General features: G+C 42.3%; 1 protein-coding gene and 1 long non-coding RNA gene across 7 annotated transcripts in view; one reads left to right on the top strand and one right to left on the bottom strand.

Moving 5' to 3' along the window:
- The window catches only part of LOC118396559 (tensin-3), a 93965-nt gene that overhangs the window by 51494 nt on the left and 22453 nt on the right, over window positions 1-20018 (top strand). For all 4 annotated transcript variants that reach the window (XM_052461547.1, XM_052461555.1, XM_052461553.1 and 1 more), the window contains exons 14-16: window positions 5436-5557; window positions 11474-11591; window positions 11670-11741. In XM_052461547.1, coding sequence (XP_052317507.1) covers window positions 5436-5557; window positions 11474-11591; window positions 11670-11741 — 312 coding nt within the window. The remainder of the gene's footprint in view (window positions 1-5435; window positions 5558-11473; window positions 11592-11669; window positions 11742-20018) is intronic.
- LOC127907268 (uncharacterized) lies at window positions 8914-10383 on the bottom strand. 3 transcript variants are annotated; one of them, XR_008063948.1, is made up of 3 exons: window positions 10352-10383; window positions 9797-9832; window positions 8914-9362 (listed from the first exon to the last, which is right to left on the bottom strand). It is a non-coding gene; the product is annotated as an uncharacterized LOC127907268 (long non-coding RNA). The 3 variants fall into 3 exon arrangements; XR_008063949.1 differs by lacking the exon at window positions 10352-10383 and adding an exon at window positions 10100-10131; XR_008063950.1 differs by lacking the exon at window positions 10352-10383 and adding an exon at window positions 9990-10021.

Here is a 20018-nt window from a genome sequence, read left to right as displayed (position 1 = left end):
TACAGATGCACAATCGAGAGCATCCTGGCGGGCTGTATCACCGCCTGGTACGGCAACTGCTCCGCCCTCAACCGTAAGGCTCTCCAGAGGGTAGTGAGGTCTGCACAACGCACCACTAACATTGAGTGGCTGCTGCCAACACACTGTCATTGACACTGACCCAACTCCAGCCACTTTAATAATGGGAATTGATGGGAAATGATGTAAATATATCACTAGCCACTTTAAACAATGCTACCTTATATAATGTTACTTACCCTACATTATTCATCTCATATGCATACGTATATACTGTACTCGATACCATCTACTGTATGCTGCTCTGTACCATCACTCATTCATATATCCTTATGTACATATTCTTTATCCCCTTACACTGTGTATAAGACAGTAGTTTTAGTTAGATTACTTGTTGGTTATCACTGCATTGTCGGAACTAGAAGCATAAGCATTTCGCTATACTCGCATTAACATCTGCTAACCATGTGTATGTGACAAATAAAATTTGATTTGATTTGATTGTGATAATATTCAGGAACTCAAGTCTTTGTACCGAGTGCGCTGAGAGTCGGGAAGCAAGTTCAGGGAGTGAGTGTTTTAAGAAATAAAGGCAACTAAATACAAAACAAGAAACACAAACAATGCACAGACATGACACTGGAAGAGAAACAATAACGCCTGGGGAAGGAACCAAAGGGAGGGACATATATAGGGAAGGTAATCAGGGAAGTGATGGAGTCCAGGTGAGTCTGATGACACACAGGTGTGCGTAACGATGGTGACAGATATGCACCATAACGAACAGCCTGGTGACCTAGAGGCCGGAGAGGGAGCACACATGACAGTCCTTTTGTTCACCCGACTTTGAATAGCTCACAATCAAATGCCCGACTGTATTGCCTCCCATGATAATTCTCTTTGGTTATAGTCACAGCCGCTAAAACACAGAGACAAAGTGGAGTCGCAATTCAATGTCTCACACATGAGACGTTAGTGGCAGGGTCTACAGACAATCACGGACTACAAACGGAAAACCAGCCACGTCAAGGACACCGACATCTTGCTTCTGGAAAAGCTAAACACCTTTTTCGCCCACTTTGAGGATAACACAGTGCCACCGACGTGGCCTGCTACCAAGGACTGTGGGCTCTCCTTCTCCGTAGCCGGTATGAGTAAGACATTTAAGAGTGTGAACCCTTGCAAAGCTGCCAGCCCAGATGGAATCCCTAGCCGCGTCCTCAGAGCATGCGCAGAGCAGCTGGCTGGTGTGTTTGTGGACATATTCAATCTCTCCTTATCCCAGTCTGCTGTACCCACGTGCTTCAGGATGGCCACCATTGTTCCTGTACTCAAATCAAATGTATTTATATAGCCCTCCGTACATCAGCTGATATCTCAAAGTGCTGTACAGAAACTCAGCCTAAAACCCCAAACGGCAAGCAATGCAGGTGTAGAAGCACGGTGGCTTGGAAAAACTCCAGAAAAAGGCCAAAACCTAGGAAGAAACCTAGAGAGGAACCAGGCTATGGGGTGGCCAGTCCTCTTCTAGCTGTGCTGGGTGGAGATTATAACAGAACATGGCCAAGATGTTCAAATGTTCATAAATGACCAGCATGGTCAAATAATAATAATGACAGGCAGAACAGTTGAAACCGGAGCAGCAGCACGGCCAGGTGGACTGGGGACAGCAAGGAGTCATCATGCCCGGTAGTCCTGAGGCATGGTCCTAGGGCTCAGGACCTCCGAGAAAGAGAAAGAAAGAGAGAATTAGAGAGAGCATACTTAAATTCACACAGGACACCGGATAGGCCAGGAGAAGTACTCCAGATATAACAAACGGACCCCAGCCCCCGACACATAAACTACTGCAGCATAAATACTGAAAGCTGAGACAGGAGGGGTCAGGAGACACTGTGGCCCCATCCGATGACACCCCCGGACAGGGCCAAACAGGAAGGATATAACCCCACCCACTTTGCCAAAGCACAGCCCCCACACCACTAGAGGGAAATCTTCAACCACCAACTTACCATCCTGAGACAAGGCTGAGTATAGCCCACAAAGATCTCCACCACGGCACAACCCAAGGGGGGTCCCAACCCAGACAGGAAGATCACATCAGTGACTCAACCCACTCAAGTGACGCACCCCTCCTAGGGACGATATGAAAGAGCCCTAGTAAGCCAGTGACTCAGCCCCTGTAATGGGGTTAGAGGCAGAGAATCCCAGTGGAAAGAGGAGAGCCGGCCAGGCAGAGACAGCAAGGGTGGTTCGTTGCTCCAGAGCCTTTCCGTTCACCTTCACACTCCTGGGCCAGACTACACTCAATCATTTGACCCACTGAAGAGATGAGTCTTCAGTAAAGACTTAAAGGTTGAGACTGAGTTTGCGTCTCTCACATGGGTAAGGCAGACCATTCCATAAAAATGGAGCTCTATAGGAGAAAGCCCTGCCTCCAGCTGTTGCTTAGAAATTCTAGGGACAATTAGGAGGCCTGCGTCTTGTGACCGTAGCGTATGTGTAGGTATGTACGGCAGGACCAAATCAGAGAGATCGGTAGGAGCAAGCCCATGTAATGCTTTGTAGGTTAGCAGTAAAACCTTGAAATCAGCCCTTGACTTGACCTGAAGCCAGTGTAGGGAGGCTAGCAAAGGAGTAATATGATCAAATGTTTTGGTTCTAGTCAGGATTCTAGCAGCCGTATTTAGCACTAACTGAAGTTTATTTAGTGCTTTATCCGGGTAGCCGGAAAGTAGAGCATTGCAGTAGTCTAACCTAGATGTCACAAAAGCATGAATTAATTTTTCTGCATCATTTTTGGAGAGAAAGTTACGTAGATGGACAAAAAGCTTTCATTGAAACGGTCTTGATATGTTCTTCAAAAGAGAGATCAGGGTCCAGAGTAACGGCGAGGTCCTTCACAGTTTTATTTGAGACGACAGTACAACCATTAAGATTAATTGTCAGATTCAACTGAAGATCTCTTTGTTCCTTGGGACCTAGAACAAGAATCTCTGTTTTGTCCGAGTTTAAACGCAGAAAGTTTGCAGCCATCCACTTCCTTATGTCTAAAACACATGCTTCTAGCGAGGGCAATTTTGGGGCTTCACCATGTTTCATTGAAATGTACAGCTGTATGTCATCCGCATAGCAGTAAAAGTTAACATTATGTTTTTGAATGACATCCCCAAGAGGTAAAATATATAGTGAAAACAATAGTGGTCCTAAAACGGAACCTTGAGGAACACCGACATTTACAGTTGATTTGTCAGAGGACAAACCATTCACAGAGACAAACTGATATCTTTCCGACAGATAAGATCTTAACCAGGCCAGAACTTCTCTGTGTAGACCAATTTGGGTTTCCATTCTCTCCAAAAGAATGGGGTGATCGATGGTATCAAAAGCAGCACTAAGGTCTCGGAGCACGAGGACCGATGCAGAGCCTCGGTCTGATGCCATTAAAAGGTCATTTACCACCTTCAAAAGTACAGTCTCAGTGCTATGATGGGGTCTAAAACCAGACTGAAGCATTTCATATACATTGTTTGTCTTCAGGAAGGCAGTGAGTTGCTGCGCAAGAGCCTTTTCTAAAAAATTTGAGAGGAATGGAAGATTTGACATAGGCCGATAGTTTTTTTTATATTTTCTGGGTTAAGGTTTGGCTTTTTCAAGATAGGCTTTATTACTGCCACTTTTAGTGAGTTTGGTACACATCCGGTGGATAGAGAGCCGTTTATTATGTTCAACATAGGAGGGCCAAGCACAGGAGCAGCTCTTTCAGTAGTTTAGTTGGAATAGGTTCCAGTATGCAGCTTGAAGGTTTAGAGGCCATGATTATTTTCATCATTGTGTCAAGAGATATAGTACTAAAACAAGAATGTAAAAGTAACTGAACTAATTACTATCACCCCGTAGCACTCACTTCTGTCATCATGAAGTGCTTTGAAGGACTAGTCAAGGATCATATCACCTCTACCTTACCTGACATCCTAGACCCACATCAATTTGCTGACTGTAGACGATGCAATCGCCATCGCACTGCACACTGCCCTATCCCACTAGGACAAGAAGAATACCTATGTAAGAATGCTGTTCATTAACTATAGCTCAGCATTCAACACCATAGTACCCTCCAAGCTCATCATTAAGCTCAAATGCCTGGGTCTGAACCCCACCCTGTGCAACTGGGTCCTGGACTTCCTGACGGGCCGCCCCCAGGTGGTGAAGGTAGGAAACAACACCTCCACTTTGCTGATCCTCAACACTGGGGCCCCACAAGGGTGTGTACTCAGCCCCCTCCTGTACTCACTGTTCACCCAAAACTGCACAACAGTAGTAGCCTGTATTACCAACAATGACGATACAGCCTACAGGGAAGAGGTGAGGGCTCTGGGAGTGTGGTGCCAGGAAAATAACCTCTCACTCAATGTCAACAAAACAAAGACGGTGATTGAAGACTTCAGAAAACAGCAGAGGGAGCACCCCCCTATCCACATCGACGGGATCTCAGTGGAGAAGGTGGAAAGCTTCAAGTTCCTCTGCGTACACATCACTGACAAGCTGAAATGGTCCACCCACACAGACAGTGGGGTGAAGAAGGCACAGCAGCCTATCATCCAGAAGGCGAGGTCAGTACAGGTGCATCAAAGCTGGGACCGAGAGACTGAAAAACAGCTTCTACCTCAAGGCCATCAGACTGTTAAATAGCCATCAATAGCACATTAGAGGGGCGGCAGGTAGCCTAGTGGTTAGAGCGTTGGACTAGAAACCGAAAGGTTGCAAAATCGAATCCTCGAGCTGACAAGGTAGAAATCTGGCATTCTGCCCCTGAACAAGGCAGTTAACCCACTGTTCCTCGGCCGTCATTGAAAATAAAAATGTGTTCTTAACTGACTTGCTAGTTAAATAAAGGTAAAATAAATTGACTTGATTGACGTGAAATCACTGGCCACTTTCATAAATGGAACACTGGTCAATTGAATAATGTTTACATATTTTGCAATACTCTTATGTATCTCTTATGTATATAGTGTATTCTATTCTACTGTATCTTAGTCTATAACATCGCTCTAACATTGCTTGTCCATGTATTTAAATATTCTCAATTCCATTCCTTTACTTAGATTTATATGTATTGTGTGTATTGTTGTGAAATTGTTAGATATTACTTATTAGATATTATTGCCCTGTTGGAGCCAGAAACACAAGCATTTCGCTACTCAATAACACATGTATGTGACCAATACAATATGATTTGTTATAGAGGTCAGTTGGAGGCTCTGAGTCTTCAGCTTCTCTCAGCTCTCTAATATATGTGGAATGTCAATTCACACTCTCGCTGTCTGTTTCTTCCTCTCTCTCCCTCTCTCTCTCTGTCTTTCTCTGAATTTCTCACCCACTCGTTTTATATTTCTCTGCCTCTCTCTTTTCAGGCTGGAAGCACAGACAGGACAGTGATGTCACTGATTACCCAGGATTCTACAGTCCTGGTTGGGGCGGAGCCCAGACATTCCAGAACGCTCCGATCTACAGGCCCAACCTATCTCCCTCCCAGGTCCACACACACACACATGAACACAAACACACACACAGGCGCACGCACGCACACACACACACAGCAGCACCCCAACCTACAGCCCACCCAGGTACACACACATACCCTCTACCAGCACATACTGGTTACTCAACAACTGTTATACCACATACATACTCAGTAGTCATGTAGTAGTCATTACGCAATGAGTTTTTTCCCTGATCATGATCATGCGGTTAGTAAAAACAACTGGTTATGTTCATGATTAATCTACCTTAAAAATACCTGTCTTTGTTCATGGTTAATATACCTTAAAAACACCTGTCTTTGTTCATGGTTAATCTACCTTAAGAACACCTGGCTTTGTTCATGGTTAATCTACCTTAAAAATACCTGTCTTTGTTCATGGTTAATATACCTTAAAAACACCTGTCTTTGTTCATGGTTAATCTACCTTAAGAACACCTGGCTTTGTTCATGGTTAATCTACCTTAAAAACACCTGGCGCTATGTTCATGGTTAATCTACCTTAAAAATACCTGTCTTTGTTCATGGTTAATATACCTTAAAAACACCTGGCGCTATGTTCATGGTTAATCTACTTTAAAAACACCTGGCTCTATGTTCATGGTTAATCTACTTTAAAAACACCTGGCTTTGATCATGGTTAATCTACTTTAAACACCTCTCTTTGATCATGGTTAATCTACTTTAAAAACACCTGGCGCTATGTTCATGGTTAATCTACTTTAAACACCTGTCTTTGTTCATGGTTAATCTACTTTAAAAACACCTGGCTTTGTTCATGGTTAATCTATTTAAACACCTGTCTTTGTTCATGGTTAATCTACCTTAAAAACACCTGGGTTTGTTCATGGTTAATCTACTTTAAAAACACCTGGCTTTGTTCATGGTTAATCTACTTTAAAAACACCTGGCTCTATGTTCATGGTTAATCTACTTTAAAAACACCTGGGTCTATGTTCATGGTTTATCTACTTTAAACACCTGGGTTTGTTCATGGTTAATCTACTTTTAAAACACCTGGCTTTGTTCATGGTTAAATCTACTTTAAAAACACCTGGCTTTGTTCATGGTTAATCTACTTTAAAAACACCTGGCTTTGTTCATGGTTAATCTACTTTAAAAACACCTGGCTCTATGTTCATGGTTAATCTACTTTAAAAACACCTGGGTCTATGTTCATGGTTTATCTACTTTAAACACCTGGGTTTGTTCATGGTTAATCTACTTTAAAAACACCTGGCTTTGTTCATGGTTAAATCTACTTTAAAAAAACCTGGCTTTGTTCATGGTTAATCTACTTTAAAAACACCTGTCTTTGTTGATGGTTAATCCACTTTAAAAACACCTGGCGCAATGTTCATGGTTAATCTACCTTAAAAACACCTGTCTTTGTTCATGGTTAATCTACCTTAAAAACACCTGGGCTATGTTCATGGTTAATCTACTTAAAAACACCTGGCTTTGTTCATGGTTAATCTACTTTAAAAACACCTGGTTTTGTTCATGGTTAAATCTACTTTAAAAACACCTGGCTTTGTTCATGGTTAATCTACCTTAAAAACACCTGTCTTTGTTCATGGTTAATCTATTTAAACACCTGTCTTTGTTCATGGTTAAAAACACCTGGGTTTGTTCATGGTTAATCTACTTTAAAAACACCTGGCTTTGTTCATGGTTAATCTACTTTAAAAACACCTGGCTCTATGTTCATGGTTAATCTACTTTAAAAACACCTGGGTCTATGTTCATGGTTTATCTACTTTAAACACCTGGGTTTGTTCATGGTTAATCTACTTTTAAAACACCTGGCTTTGTTCATGGTTAAATCTACTTTAAAAACACCTGGCTTTGTTCATGGTTAATCTACTTTAAAAACACCTGGCTTTGTTCATGGTTAATCTACTTTAAAAACACCTGGCTCTATGTTCATGGTTAATCTACTTTAAAAACACCTGGGTCTATGTTCATGGTTTATCTACTTTAAACACCTGGGTTTGTTCATGGTTAATCTACTTTAAAAACACCTGGCTTTGTTCATGGTTAAATCTACTTTAAAAAAACCTGGCTTTGTTCATGGTTAATCTACTTTAAAAACACCTGTCTTTGTTCATGGTTAATCCACTTTAAAAACACCTGGCGCAATGTTCATGGTTAATCTACCTTAAAAACACCTGTCTTTGTTCATGGTTAATCTACCTTAAAAACACCTGGCGCTATGTTCATGGTTAATCTACCTTAAAAACACCTGGCTCTATGTTCATGGTTAATCTACCTTAAAACACCTGGTTTTGTTCATGGTTGATCTACTTTAAAAACACCTGGCTTTGTTCATAGTTAATCTACCTTAAAAACACCTGGCTTTGTTCATGGTTAATCTATTTAAACACCTGTCTTTGTTCATGGTTAATCTACCTTAAAAACACCTGGGTTTGTTCATGGTTAATCTACTTTAAAAACACCTGGCTTTGTTCATGGTTAATCTACTTTAAAAACACCTGGTTTTGTTCATGGTTAATCTACCTTAAAAACACCTGGCTTTGTTCATGGTTAATCTACTTTAAAAACACCTGGCTTTGTTCATGGTTAATCTACTTTAAAAACACCTGGCTTTCTTCATGGTTAATCTACCTTAAAAACACCTGGCTTTGGTCATGGTTAATCTACTTTAAAAACTCCTGGGTTTGTTCATGGTTAATCTACTTTAAAAACACCTGGTTTTGTTCATGGTTAATCTACCTTAAAAACACCTGGCTTTGTTCATGGTTAATCTATTTTAAAAACACCTGGCTTTGTTCATGGTTAATCTACTTTAAAAACACCTGGGTTTGTTCATGGTTAATCTATCTTAAAAACACCTGGCTTTGTTCATGGTTAATCTACTTTAAAAACACCTGGGTTTGTTCATGGTTAATCTACTTTAAAAACACCTGGGTTTGTTCATGGTTAATCTACCTTAAAAACACCTGGCTTTGTTCATGGTTAATCTACCTTAAAACACCTGGTTTTGTTCATGGTTAATCTACTTTAAAAACACCTGGGTTTGTTCATGGTTAATCTACCTTAAAAACACCTGGCTTTGTTCATGGTTAATCTACCTTAAAAACACCTGGCTTTGTTCATGGTTAATCTACTTTAAAAACACCTGGCTCTATGTTCATGGTTAATCTACCTTAAAAACACCTGGCTTTGTTCATGGTTAATCTACCTTAAAAACACCTGGCTTTGTTCATGGTTAATCTACTTTAAAAACACCTGGCTTTGTTCATGGTTAATCTACTTTAAAAACACCTGGCTTTGTTCATGGTTAATCTATTTTAAAAACACCTGGGTTTGTTCATGGTTAATCTACCTTAAAAACACCTGTTTTTGTTCATGGTTAACCTACTTTAAAAACACCTGGCTTTGTTCATGGTTGAGCTACTTTAAAAACACCTGGTTTTGTTCATGGTTAATCCACTTTAAAAACACCTGGCGCAATGTTCATGTTTAATCTACCTTAAAAACACCTGTCTTTGTTCATGGTTAATCTACCTTAAAAACACCTGGCGCTATGTTCATGGTTAATCTACCTTAAAAACACCTGGCTCTATGTTCATGGTTAATCTACCTTAAAACACCTGGTTTTGTTCATGGTTGATCTACTTTAAAAACACCTGGCTTTGTTCATAGTTAATCTACCTTAAAAACACCTGGCTTTGTTCATGATTAATCTACCATAAAAAAACCTGGCTCTATGTTCATGGTTAATCTACCTTAAAAACACCTGGGTTTGTTCATGGTTAATCTACTTTAAAAACACCTGGCTTTGTTCATGGTTGATCTACTTTAAAAACACCTGGTTTTGTTCATGGTTAATCTACCTTAAAAACACCTGGCTTTGTTCATGGTTAATCTACTTTAAAAACACCTGGCTCTATGTTCATGGTTAATCTACTTTAAAAACACCTGGCTTTCTTCATGGTTAATCTACCTTAAAAACACCTGGCTTTGGTCATGGTTAATCTACTTTAAAAACTCCTGGGTTTGTTCATGGTTAATCTACTTTAAAAACACCTGGTTTTGTTCATGGTTAATCTACCTTAAAAACACCTGGCTTTGTTCATGGTTAATCTATTTTAAAAACACCTGGCTTTGTTCATGGTTAATCTACTTTAAAAACACCTGGGTTTGTTCATGGTTAATCTACCTTAAAAACACCTGGCTTTGTTCATGGTTAATCTACTTTAAAAACACCTGGGTTTGTTCATGGTTAATCTACTTTAAAAACACCTGGGTTTGTTCATGGTTAATCTACCTTAAAAACACCTGGCTTTGTTCATGGTTAATCTACCTTAAAACACCTGGTTTTGTTCATGGTTAATCTACTTTAAAAACACCTGGGTTTGTTCATGGTTAATCTACCTTAAAAAAAAACACCTAAAAACACCTGGCTTTGTTCATGGTTAATCTACTTTAAAAACACCTGGCTCTATGTTCATGGTTAATTTACCTTAAAAACACCTGGCTTTGTTCATGGTTAATCTACCTTAAAAACACCTGGCTTTGTTCATGGTTAATCTACTTTAAAAACACCTGGCTTTGTTCATGGTTAATCTACTTTAAAAACACCTGGCTTTGTTCATGGTTAATCTATTTTAAAAACACCTGGGTTTGTTCATGGTTAATCTACCTTAAAAACACCTGTTTTTGTTCATGGTTAATCTACTTTAAAAACACCTGGCTTTGTTCATGGTTGAGCTATTTTAAAAACACCTGGTTTTGTTCATGGTTAATCTACCTTAAAAACACCTGGCTTTGTTCATGGTTAATCTACTTTAAAAACACCTGGGTATTTTCATGGTTAATCTACTTTAAAAACACCTGGTTTTGTTCATGGTTAATCTACCTTAAAAACACCTGGTTTTGTTCATGGTTAATCTACTTTAAAAACACCTGGCTCTGTTCATGGTTAATCTACTTTAAAAACACCTGGTTATGTTCTTGGTTAATCTACCTTAAAAACACCTGGCTCTATGTTCATGGTTAATCTACCTTAAAAACACCTGGGTTTGTTCATGGTTAATCTACTTTAAAAACACCTGGCTTTGTTTATGGTTAATCTACTTTAAAAACACCTGGTTATGTTCTTGGTTAATCTACCTTAAAAACACCTGGCTATGTTCATGATTAATCTACTTTAAAAACACCTGGCTATGTTCATGATTAATCTACTTTAAAAACACCTGGCTATATTCATGGATAATCTACTTTAAAACAACTTACTGTGTTCATGGTTTATCTACTTTAAACACCTGGCTTTGTTCATGGTTAATCTACCTTAAAAACAGTTTGTGATTCATTTACATTGAATTCACTTCATAGTACAGTAGTTAATGTGTTAGTTTGAGTGAAGCAGAACTGTAGTGGTCAGGCTGTTTGTCTAAATAGCTGAGATTCCTTGGCTGTGTCCCAAATGGCACTCAATTCCATATATAATGCACTATTTGGGGCAGAGCGCGAAGCAGGCCCTGGTAAAAGTCGTGTACTATATAGAGAATAGGGTGCCATTTGGGCCACAGATCTGCTCTCACACCCATTCTTATGGCACGGCAGCATGAATGGCCTGACTGTTTACATTACAACACAGAGAGTAGCTACACACACTGATCACAAGACTGATGTCAGTCTATCTGCCTGTCTGTCTGCCTGTCTGTCTGTCTGTCTGTCTGTCTGTCTGTCTGTCTGTCTGTCTGTCTGTCTGTCTGTCTGTCTGTCTGTCTGTCTGTCTGTCTGTCTGTCTGTCTGTCTGCCTGCCTGCCTGCCTGCCTGTCTGCCTGTCTGCCTGTCTGCCTGTCTATCTGCCTGTTTATCTGCCTGTCTGCCTGTCCTGTCTGTCTGCCTGTCCTGTCTGTCTGTCTGTCTGTGTTACAGTGTGGTCGTCTCTCCAGGGTGGACAGTGTGGACTATGAAGGACAGACTCCAGTAACGGACAGCTGTGACATAGTCCCGTCCACACCAGCATTTCCTATCTCTCCTCCAACGCCCTATGGTAAGAGAGAGTGCATTTTGTTATTAAAAGATGTGTGTGCGTTATTATATCTGAACAGACATCTTCACTCTTCCCCAGTGAAACATTTCCCAGTATTCTCTTACTTGAGGCAAGGAGAAGGACATTGGGAGAAGAGCGGAATATCACAAGGTACATTTACACTCTGTTACTGTGTGTGTGTGTGTGTGTGTGTGTGTGTGTGTGTGTGTGTGTGTGTGTGTGTGTGTGTGTGTGTGTGTGCGTGTGAGTGTGCGTGTGCGTGTGTGTGTGTGTGTGTGTGTGAGCGTCTGCTAAATGACTTAAATGTAAATGTAAATGTGTGTGTGTGTGTGCGTGTGAGTGTGCGTGTGGGAGAAAGAGAGAGAGATAAAGAGAGAGAGAGAGAGATGTTTCTGCTTGGTTGGAATGAAGACCCAGTGTTTAACACAAAAAACAGCGCTGTGATTTCTGCTGGCCAGGGTTCAGAGGCAGGGTGGAATCCTAAACTGGCATGCATAACCTATTATAAACCAGGTAGTTTGGCTCCTGGATGCTGATTGGCTGACAGACGTTGTATATCAGATATACCATGCGTATGTCAAAACATGTATTTTTACTGCTCTAATTATGTTGGTAACCAGTTTATAATAGTAATAAGTCACCTAGGGGGTTTGTGGTATATGGCCAATATACCATGGCTAATGGCTGTATCCAGGCACTCTGCATTGCGTTGTGCTTAAGAACAGCCCTTAGCCGGGGTATATTTGCCATATACCACACCCCCTCGGGCCTTATTGCTTAATTGTATCCTCACTGTTATACCCCCACTATACCCTCTGCACCTGGCCTCTCCGTTGATGATGGTTGCATTATGTAATACTGAAAGAGGGCATGGGGGGATTTGGCTAGGTGCAGGACCCATGTAGACTATAGAAGAATAGGTAACTTAATATGGAGAAGATAGGAGTTTGGTAAGATTCATTGTGTGTTCATTGTCCGGTTTAGGATATTATGGTCTGTGACAACAGGGTAACTGGGGAAAATAAAGAGATTATTCTCATTCTATCCCTTTGAGAGAAGCCAGTCCAGCTGATACTTTAAATTAGGCTATAATTAGTTCACTGTAAAGAGAGGAAGTGACCTCTGTTGGCAGGATGTACACTCACTTCCTGTCCTGCTGGGAGATGGGCTGAGTGTAGCCAGAGAAGAAGAGGCGAAGCGAGAGAGTTTACTCCGCCCAAAATCTGTCAACGAAAATAAGACCACGGAATTGAGAGTGTCTAATTTGGTCAACAAAAATGTAATTTCTAGTTTGCTATGTGAGGCTTATTTAATTGAGTAGACGTTTCCTAATGTTTATGTTGTTACGAATGCACTGATATAAGTGGACGCACTTGGGATTTTGGCAACTTTGGAGAATTTTTTTTAAATATCGGAGCTGTGCATGTTGTTCACACACGTATATGCTCTCTCATTGCCTAGAATGGTCCGAACTGATCTCGCCTCCTGCCGCCTGCCTTCCATTTATGAGGACATGTATTTTCATTGTTAGAGCGGTCACTGAACTATCTTGTCAATATAATATATAATCGTTGGTGTAGCTGGTTTGACTTCCTGTAGAAACCACTAGGGTACACATCCTGCAGGGAATCTCTGTGTGTGTGTGTGTGTGTGTGTGTGTGTGTGTGTGTGTGTGTGTGTGTGTGTGTGTGTGTGTGTGTGTGTGTGTGTGTGTGTGTGTGTGTGTGTGTGTGTGTGTGTGTGTGTGTGTGTGTGTGTGTACATAAGCTTTATCATTGTTTTGAAAAGGAATTTGGTCAAAGTAAACAGTCGACTTCATACTGCCGTTTATATCCACCACATTTTTACTCAAAAGACTAGCTGTGTGTGTGTGTGTGTGTGTGTGTGTCTCTGTGTGTGTGTCTGTGAGAGAGAGAGAGAGAGAGGGAGGGAGGGTGGTTGCGTGCGTGCGTGCGAGAGTAGGCATTCACCTTTCAGTCCTTTTACCTTTCAGTTAGTCCTGAATTAGGCTACATCAGTCATGACCCTGTCTAATACAGACTAACAGTGACCTTCACAAGGCAAGGAAGCAGGCCCTGGAACCCATTCACTGAGAAGGAGAATGAATGTCAAACCTCTTGACTGATGTTTAGACTGTTCCAGCTCTGCTTTGTATCAAACACAAAGATAACAGCAGAACACAACCTTTAAAGGGTAAAACAGCCTGTTTAGTGTCAATATATTTACCAGTCAAAAAAGGTGAGTGCATTGAGAGAGGACTGTTGTGTGAGGTCCTTTTACCATCACATCCCAAATGGCCCTTTACCCTTTATAATGCACTGCTTATGACCAGAGCCCTATGGTCCATGGTCATAAGTAGTGCACCATATAGGTAATACGGCAGCCATATTAGGACCTGGATGGCATTGTACATTCCTTCACTTAATGATTTTTAGTTATTGTGTTTACTGCTATTATCATAATCACATTTTTACCCTGAGCCACTGCTGTGATGTGGGGAGTGACTACTGCAACACCAGACCCAACGACTCCTAAACATGTCCTCCCTGCACCCATGCCTCTCCAGCACAGGTTCCCACCACTCTCTCTCTCTCTCTCTCTCTCTCTCTCTCTCTCTCTCTCTCTCTCTCTCTCTCTCTCTCTCTCTCTCTCTCTCTCTCTCTCTCTCTCCCTCCAGAGCGATTACATGGGGGCTGGGGATTGGGGAAGGAGAGGGGAGTGTGTGTGCATGCGGGCTTTGACTGGGGCAGGAGTCTGGAATATTCGTATTTACTAGTCTTAATGTGGAGTTTATCATCCATATCCATCCAGTATTGGTGTAGAGTACTGGTGTGGAGTACTGGTGTGGAGTACTGGTGTGGAGTACTGGTGTAGAGTACTGGTGTAGAGTACTGGTGTGGAGTACTGGTGTGGAGTACTGGTGTGAAGTACTGGTGTGGAGTACTGGTGTAGAGTACTGGTGTAGAGTACTGGTGTAGAGTACTGGTGTGGAGTACTGGTGTGGAGTACTGGTGTAGAGTATTGGTGTGGAGTATTGGTGTGGAGTATTGGTGTGGAGTATTGGTGTAGAGTATTGGTGTGGAGTACTGGTGTAGAGTATTGGTGTGGAGTATTGGTGTGGTGTATTGGTGTGGAGTATTGGTGTAGAGTATTGGTGTGGAGTATTGGTGTAGAGTATTGGTGTGGAGTATTGGTGTAGAGTATTGGTGTGGAGTACTGGTGTAGAGTATCAAATCAAATCAAATGTATTTTTAAAGCCCTTTTTATATCAGCAGATGTCACAAAGTGCTTATACAGAAACAGAGCCTAAAACAGCAAATAAGCAAGCAATGCAGATGTAGAAGCACGGTGGCTAGGAAAAACTGCCTAGAAAGGTCCGGGACAAGGTAGCATGTCTGGTGAACAGGTCAGGGTTCCATAGCCACAGGCAAAACAGCAGGAACAGGATCAGCAGTATGACCAGTTGGACTAGGGATGGGGAGTCATCAGGCCAGGTAGTCCTGAGGCGCAGTCTCCTCCAGGAAAGGATGGGAGGGATGGGAGAGAGAGATGGGAGAATTAGAGGGAGCATACTTAAATTCACACAGGACACCAGATAAGACAGGAGAATTTCACCAGATAGGACAGTCTGATCCTAGCCACCCAGCACATACGTAGACTATTGCAGTATAGATACTGGAGGCTGAGACAGTGGGAGTCGGGGGACACTGTGGCCCTATCCGCCAGGACCAACCAGGCAGGATATAACCCCACCCACTTTGCCAAAGCACAGCCCCCACACCCCTAGAGGGATATCAACAAACCACCAACTTACTACCCTGAGACAAGGCTGAGTATAGCCTATGAAGATCTCTTCCACCACACGAGCCCAAGGGTGTGCAAAACCAGACAGATCGCCGTCAGTGAATCAACCCACTCAAGTCGAGTATAGCGAAAAAAGCCTGGCATGACATGACACACCCCTCCTAGGGATGGCCAGGCAGTGCCGGGCAGTTTGTCACACCAGTTCCTCACTCTTCACCTTCACACCCCTGGGTCAGACTAAACTCAATTATTGGACATACTGAAGAGATGAATCTTCAGTAAAGACTTAAAGGTTGAAACCGAGTCTGCATCTCTCATATAGATAGGCAAACCATTCCATAACAATTGATCTCTATAGGAGAAAGCCCTGCCTCCAGCTGTTTGCTTAGAAGTCCTAGGGACAATAAGGAGGCCTGCATCTTGTGACCGTAGCGTACATGTAGGTACTGTATATATGGAAGGACAAAATCGGAGAGATATGTAGGTAGGAGCAAGTCCATGTAATGATGTGTAGGTTTGCAGTAAGACCTTGAAATCAGCCCTAGCCTTAACAGGAAGCCAGAGGTTAGCACTTGAGTAATATGATCACATTTTTTGGTTCTAGTCAAGAGTCTATCGGAAACTTGAGGAACACTAAAACTTACAAATGATTTGTCAGGACAAACCACCCACTGAGATTAACTGATATCTTTCCGACAGATAAGATCTAAACCAGGCAAGAACTTGTCCGTGTAGACCAATTAGGGTTTCCAATCTCTCCAAAAGAATGTGGTGATCGATGATGTCAAAAGCGGCACGAAGGTCTAGGAGCCCGAGGACAGATGCAGAGCCTTGGTCTGACGCCATTAAAAGGTAATTTATCACCTTCATGAGTGCAGTCTCAGGACTATGATGTGGTCTTAAACCAGACTGGAGCGTTTTGTATACATTATTTGTCTTCAGGAAGGCAGTGAATGGGCAACAGCTATTTCAAACATTTTTTAGAGGAATGAGAGATTTGATATAAGCTGATATTATTTTTTTTACACATTTTCTGGGTCAAGGTTTGGCTTTTTCAGGAGAGGCTTTGTTACTACGACTTTTAGTGAGTTTGGTACACATCCGGAGGATAGGAAGCCATTTATTTTGTTCAACATAGGAGGGCCAAGCACAGGAAGTAGCTCTTTCAGTAGTTTAGTTGGAATAGGGGCCAGTAGGAAGGTTTAGAGGACATTACTATTTTTGTGAATGTGTCAAGAGATACAGGATAAAAAAACTTGATAGTCTCTATTGATCCCAGGTCCTGGCAGGTCTGTGCAGACCCAGGACAAGTGAGTTTTGGAGAAATATGCAGATTCAAAGAGGACTCTGTAATTTGCTTCCTAATGATCGTGATCTTTTTGTCAAAGAAGTTCATGAATTCATCACTGCTGAAGTCAAGGCCATCTTCTTTTGGGAAATTGTGCTTTTTAGTTGGTTTTGCAACAGTATCAAAAATAAATGTTGTATTGTTTTTATTCTCCTCAATTAGCTTGGAAAAGTAGGCTGATCAAGCAGCAGTGAAGGCTCCTCGACATTGCACCATACTGTCTTTCCAAGCCAGTCAGAAGACTTCCAGTTTGGTGGCGCACCATTACTGTTTCAATTTTCTTGAAGCTTGCATCAGTGCTCAGGTATTTTCTGTATACCAGGGAGATCATTTATTGTGACAAATGTTTTTTGTTTTTAGAGGTGCGACTGCATCTAGGGTTTTACGCAAGGTTAAATTTAGATCCTAGGTTAGGTGGTTAACTGATTTTTGTACTCCGATGTCCTTGGGAAAGCGGAGGGAGTCTGGAAGGGCATCTAGCAATCTTTGGGTTGTCTGAGAATTTATAGTGCGGCTTGCTTGGGGTCTGAGTAGATGATTTGTTTTGATTGCAAAGGTTATAAAATGATGGTCCAATAGTCCATGATTATGATGATAAACATATAGTTCCACAATATTTATTCCACGGGACAAAACTAGATCCAGGGTATGACTGTGGCAATGCGTAGGTCTGGAGACATGTTGGACAAAACCCACTGAGTTGATGATTGCTCCGAAGGCCTTTTGGAGTGGGTCTGTGGACTTTTCCATGTGAAAATTGAAGTAATCAAAAATGTGAATATTATCTGCGATGACTACAAGCTCCGATAGAAATTCAGGGACCTCAGTGAGGAACACTGTATACTATTAAAAGTGATTGAGTTAGGCTGCATAGATTTCATGACAAGAAGCTCAAAATACAAAAAACGCAGTCTTTTGTTTTGATGTCATAAATGTTAGTAACATCTGCACCTTTGCGGTACACTTGGAAGTGAGGGATCTAACATTAAGTAGTCCTATTTTGAGATGTAAGATATTATCGCTATCTCTTTCAATAATGACAGGAATGGAGGAGGTCTTTATTCCAATGAGATTGTTAAGACGAACACCGCCATTTATAGTTTTGGCCGACCTAAATCGAGGCACAGACACAGTCACAATGGGGAAAGCTGAGCTGACTACACTGACTGTGCCAGTGTCAGACTCTACTAAGCTGGCAGGCTGGCCTACAGTACAGCTGTAGAGTAGTGCTGCTGTAGAATGACATAGGGAAGGAGAGCCTAACTCACTACAGTAAACCATGAGAAGTACTGTAATAAGATAAATGATACATACTGTACTAGCAAGGATCATGATGTTAGATACACATTCCTCATAACGGTAACTCCTGACTGACGAGCAGCAAGCAGAGCTTGTGATGATAGAATAGGACAAGTAAAATAGGACAAGTCGAGTACCATATGTTAGTAGTAAAAAATAGATCAGCTCTAACACAATCAGATTTTACGTAGCAGGAAACACGGTCAGTATGTCTCCATCTGTTTGTGTGTATGCCTGTGCGTGCACATGTGTGTGCGTGTGTATGTGTGTTTGGGCAGCAGATGGTGGGAGTAGTGACACATGCCCTGACAGAGAGGCTATAGAACCCTGAGTTCAACACCCTCCACCGCCTTAAAAGGACTCAAGCAACCCCTGACCTTCAGGAAGGCCTTTTGATTGGAGGAAACAGATTGTAGGAGACAATGCAGAGTGGTCAGTGAGAGAGAAGAAGGGGAAGAGAGAGAAGGGGAGGGGGCCTATTCCTCTCCTCCCTCCCTCGCTCCCTCCTAGAGAATTCGGACTCAAGCAGTGTCACAACAAGTCTGTAGCTAACAGGGAACTATTTTCCAACGGGGAGTGGAGGAATGGAACATGGTTCGTCTCTGTTTTGTTCTGTTCCAGATCCTAAATGACTTCATTCAGCCTGCTGCCAACCACAGGAGTTCAAACAGAGCTCACACTGCTGCCTTACGATAGAGCATCTAGACAGAGAGAGGAGCGAAAGAGGGAAGAGAGAGAGAGTAAGAGGGGAGAAAGGGGCAGTGAGAGAGTGATAGAGTGGGGGGAGAGAAAATACAGTTCTCTCTTTTAAAAGAGTCTCTCATTTGTGCCGGGAGGGAGGCAGACAGTCTTCAGCGCCACATGGACAAGACCAGCTGAGCCACAGGAGACAAAGGAAGGCGATTCAGGAGAAAAAAAGATAAGTTAAGTTTAGAGTTTTAGAGAGAGAGAGAGGAGAGAGAGAGGAGAGGAGCGAGGGAGAGTGCGAGAGAGAACGAGAGAAGATCTGTTTAGCAGACAGACAGAGGGAGCTGTGGAAGTGACAGTGCACAGCTCTGTTTTTCTCCAGACAGACACAGTGTGAAAGTCTCTTCATCATGACTACTTCTCTTGGTAGGTACTGTTACTGGATACATAACTAATGTGTGTTTGTCAGTTTTTCTCTGTGTGTGTGTGTGTGTGTGTGTGTGTGTGTGTGTGTGTGTGTGTGTGTGTGTGTGTGTGTGTGTGTGTGTGTGTGTGTGTGTGTGTGTGTGTGTGTGTGTGTGTGTGTGTGTGTGTGTGTGTGTGTGTGTGTGCTAATGCTTAAACCCACTAGATGGCCTGCATCCCCGTCTCAGTTGCATTGTCTCTGTTGCAGTCTCCTGTTGCAGACAGACTCTATTTTATTCCCTCTTTCATTCTCTCTTTCTCTATCTTCATGTTTTCTTTCTGATTTCCACTTTTCTCTTGCTTTCTTGCCAATTCTCACTTCTTTTTGAAAATTGACCCCTTTTTCTCCCCAATTTCCTGGTATCCAATTGTTTAATAAGTAAGTATAAATAAGTAGCTACTATCTTGTCTCATCGCTACAACTCCCATACGGGCTCGGGAGAGACAAAGGTTGAAAGTCATGCGTCCTCGATACACAACCCAACCAAGCCGCACTGCTTCTTAACACAGCTGGCATCCAACCCGGAAGCCAGCCGCACCAATGTGTCGGAGGAAACACCGTGCACCTGGCAACCTTGGTTAGAACGCACTGCGCCCGGCCCGCCACAGGAGTCGCTGGTGCGCGATGAGACAAGGACATCCCTACCGGCCAAGCCCTCCCTAACCCGGACGAACCTTGGCCAATTGTGCGTCGCCCCACGGACCTCCCGGTCGCGGCCGGTTACGACAGAGCCTGGGCGCGAACCCAGAGTCTCTGATGGCACAGCTGGCGCTGCAGTACAGGACCCTTTCTATTTTTACATGTCTCTTTTTGCATGTCTCTT

The sequence above is a fragment of the Oncorhynchus keta genome, chromosome 1, assembly GCF_023373465.1.
Source record: "Oncorhynchus keta strain PuntledgeMale-10-30-2019 chromosome 1, Oket_V2, whole genome shotgun sequence".
In the NCBI taxonomy this organism is placed as follows: domain Eukaryota; kingdom Metazoa; phylum Chordata; class Actinopteri; order Salmoniformes; family Salmonidae; genus Oncorhynchus; species Oncorhynchus keta.
This window is presented reverse-complemented; position numbering and strand designations above follow the sequence as displayed.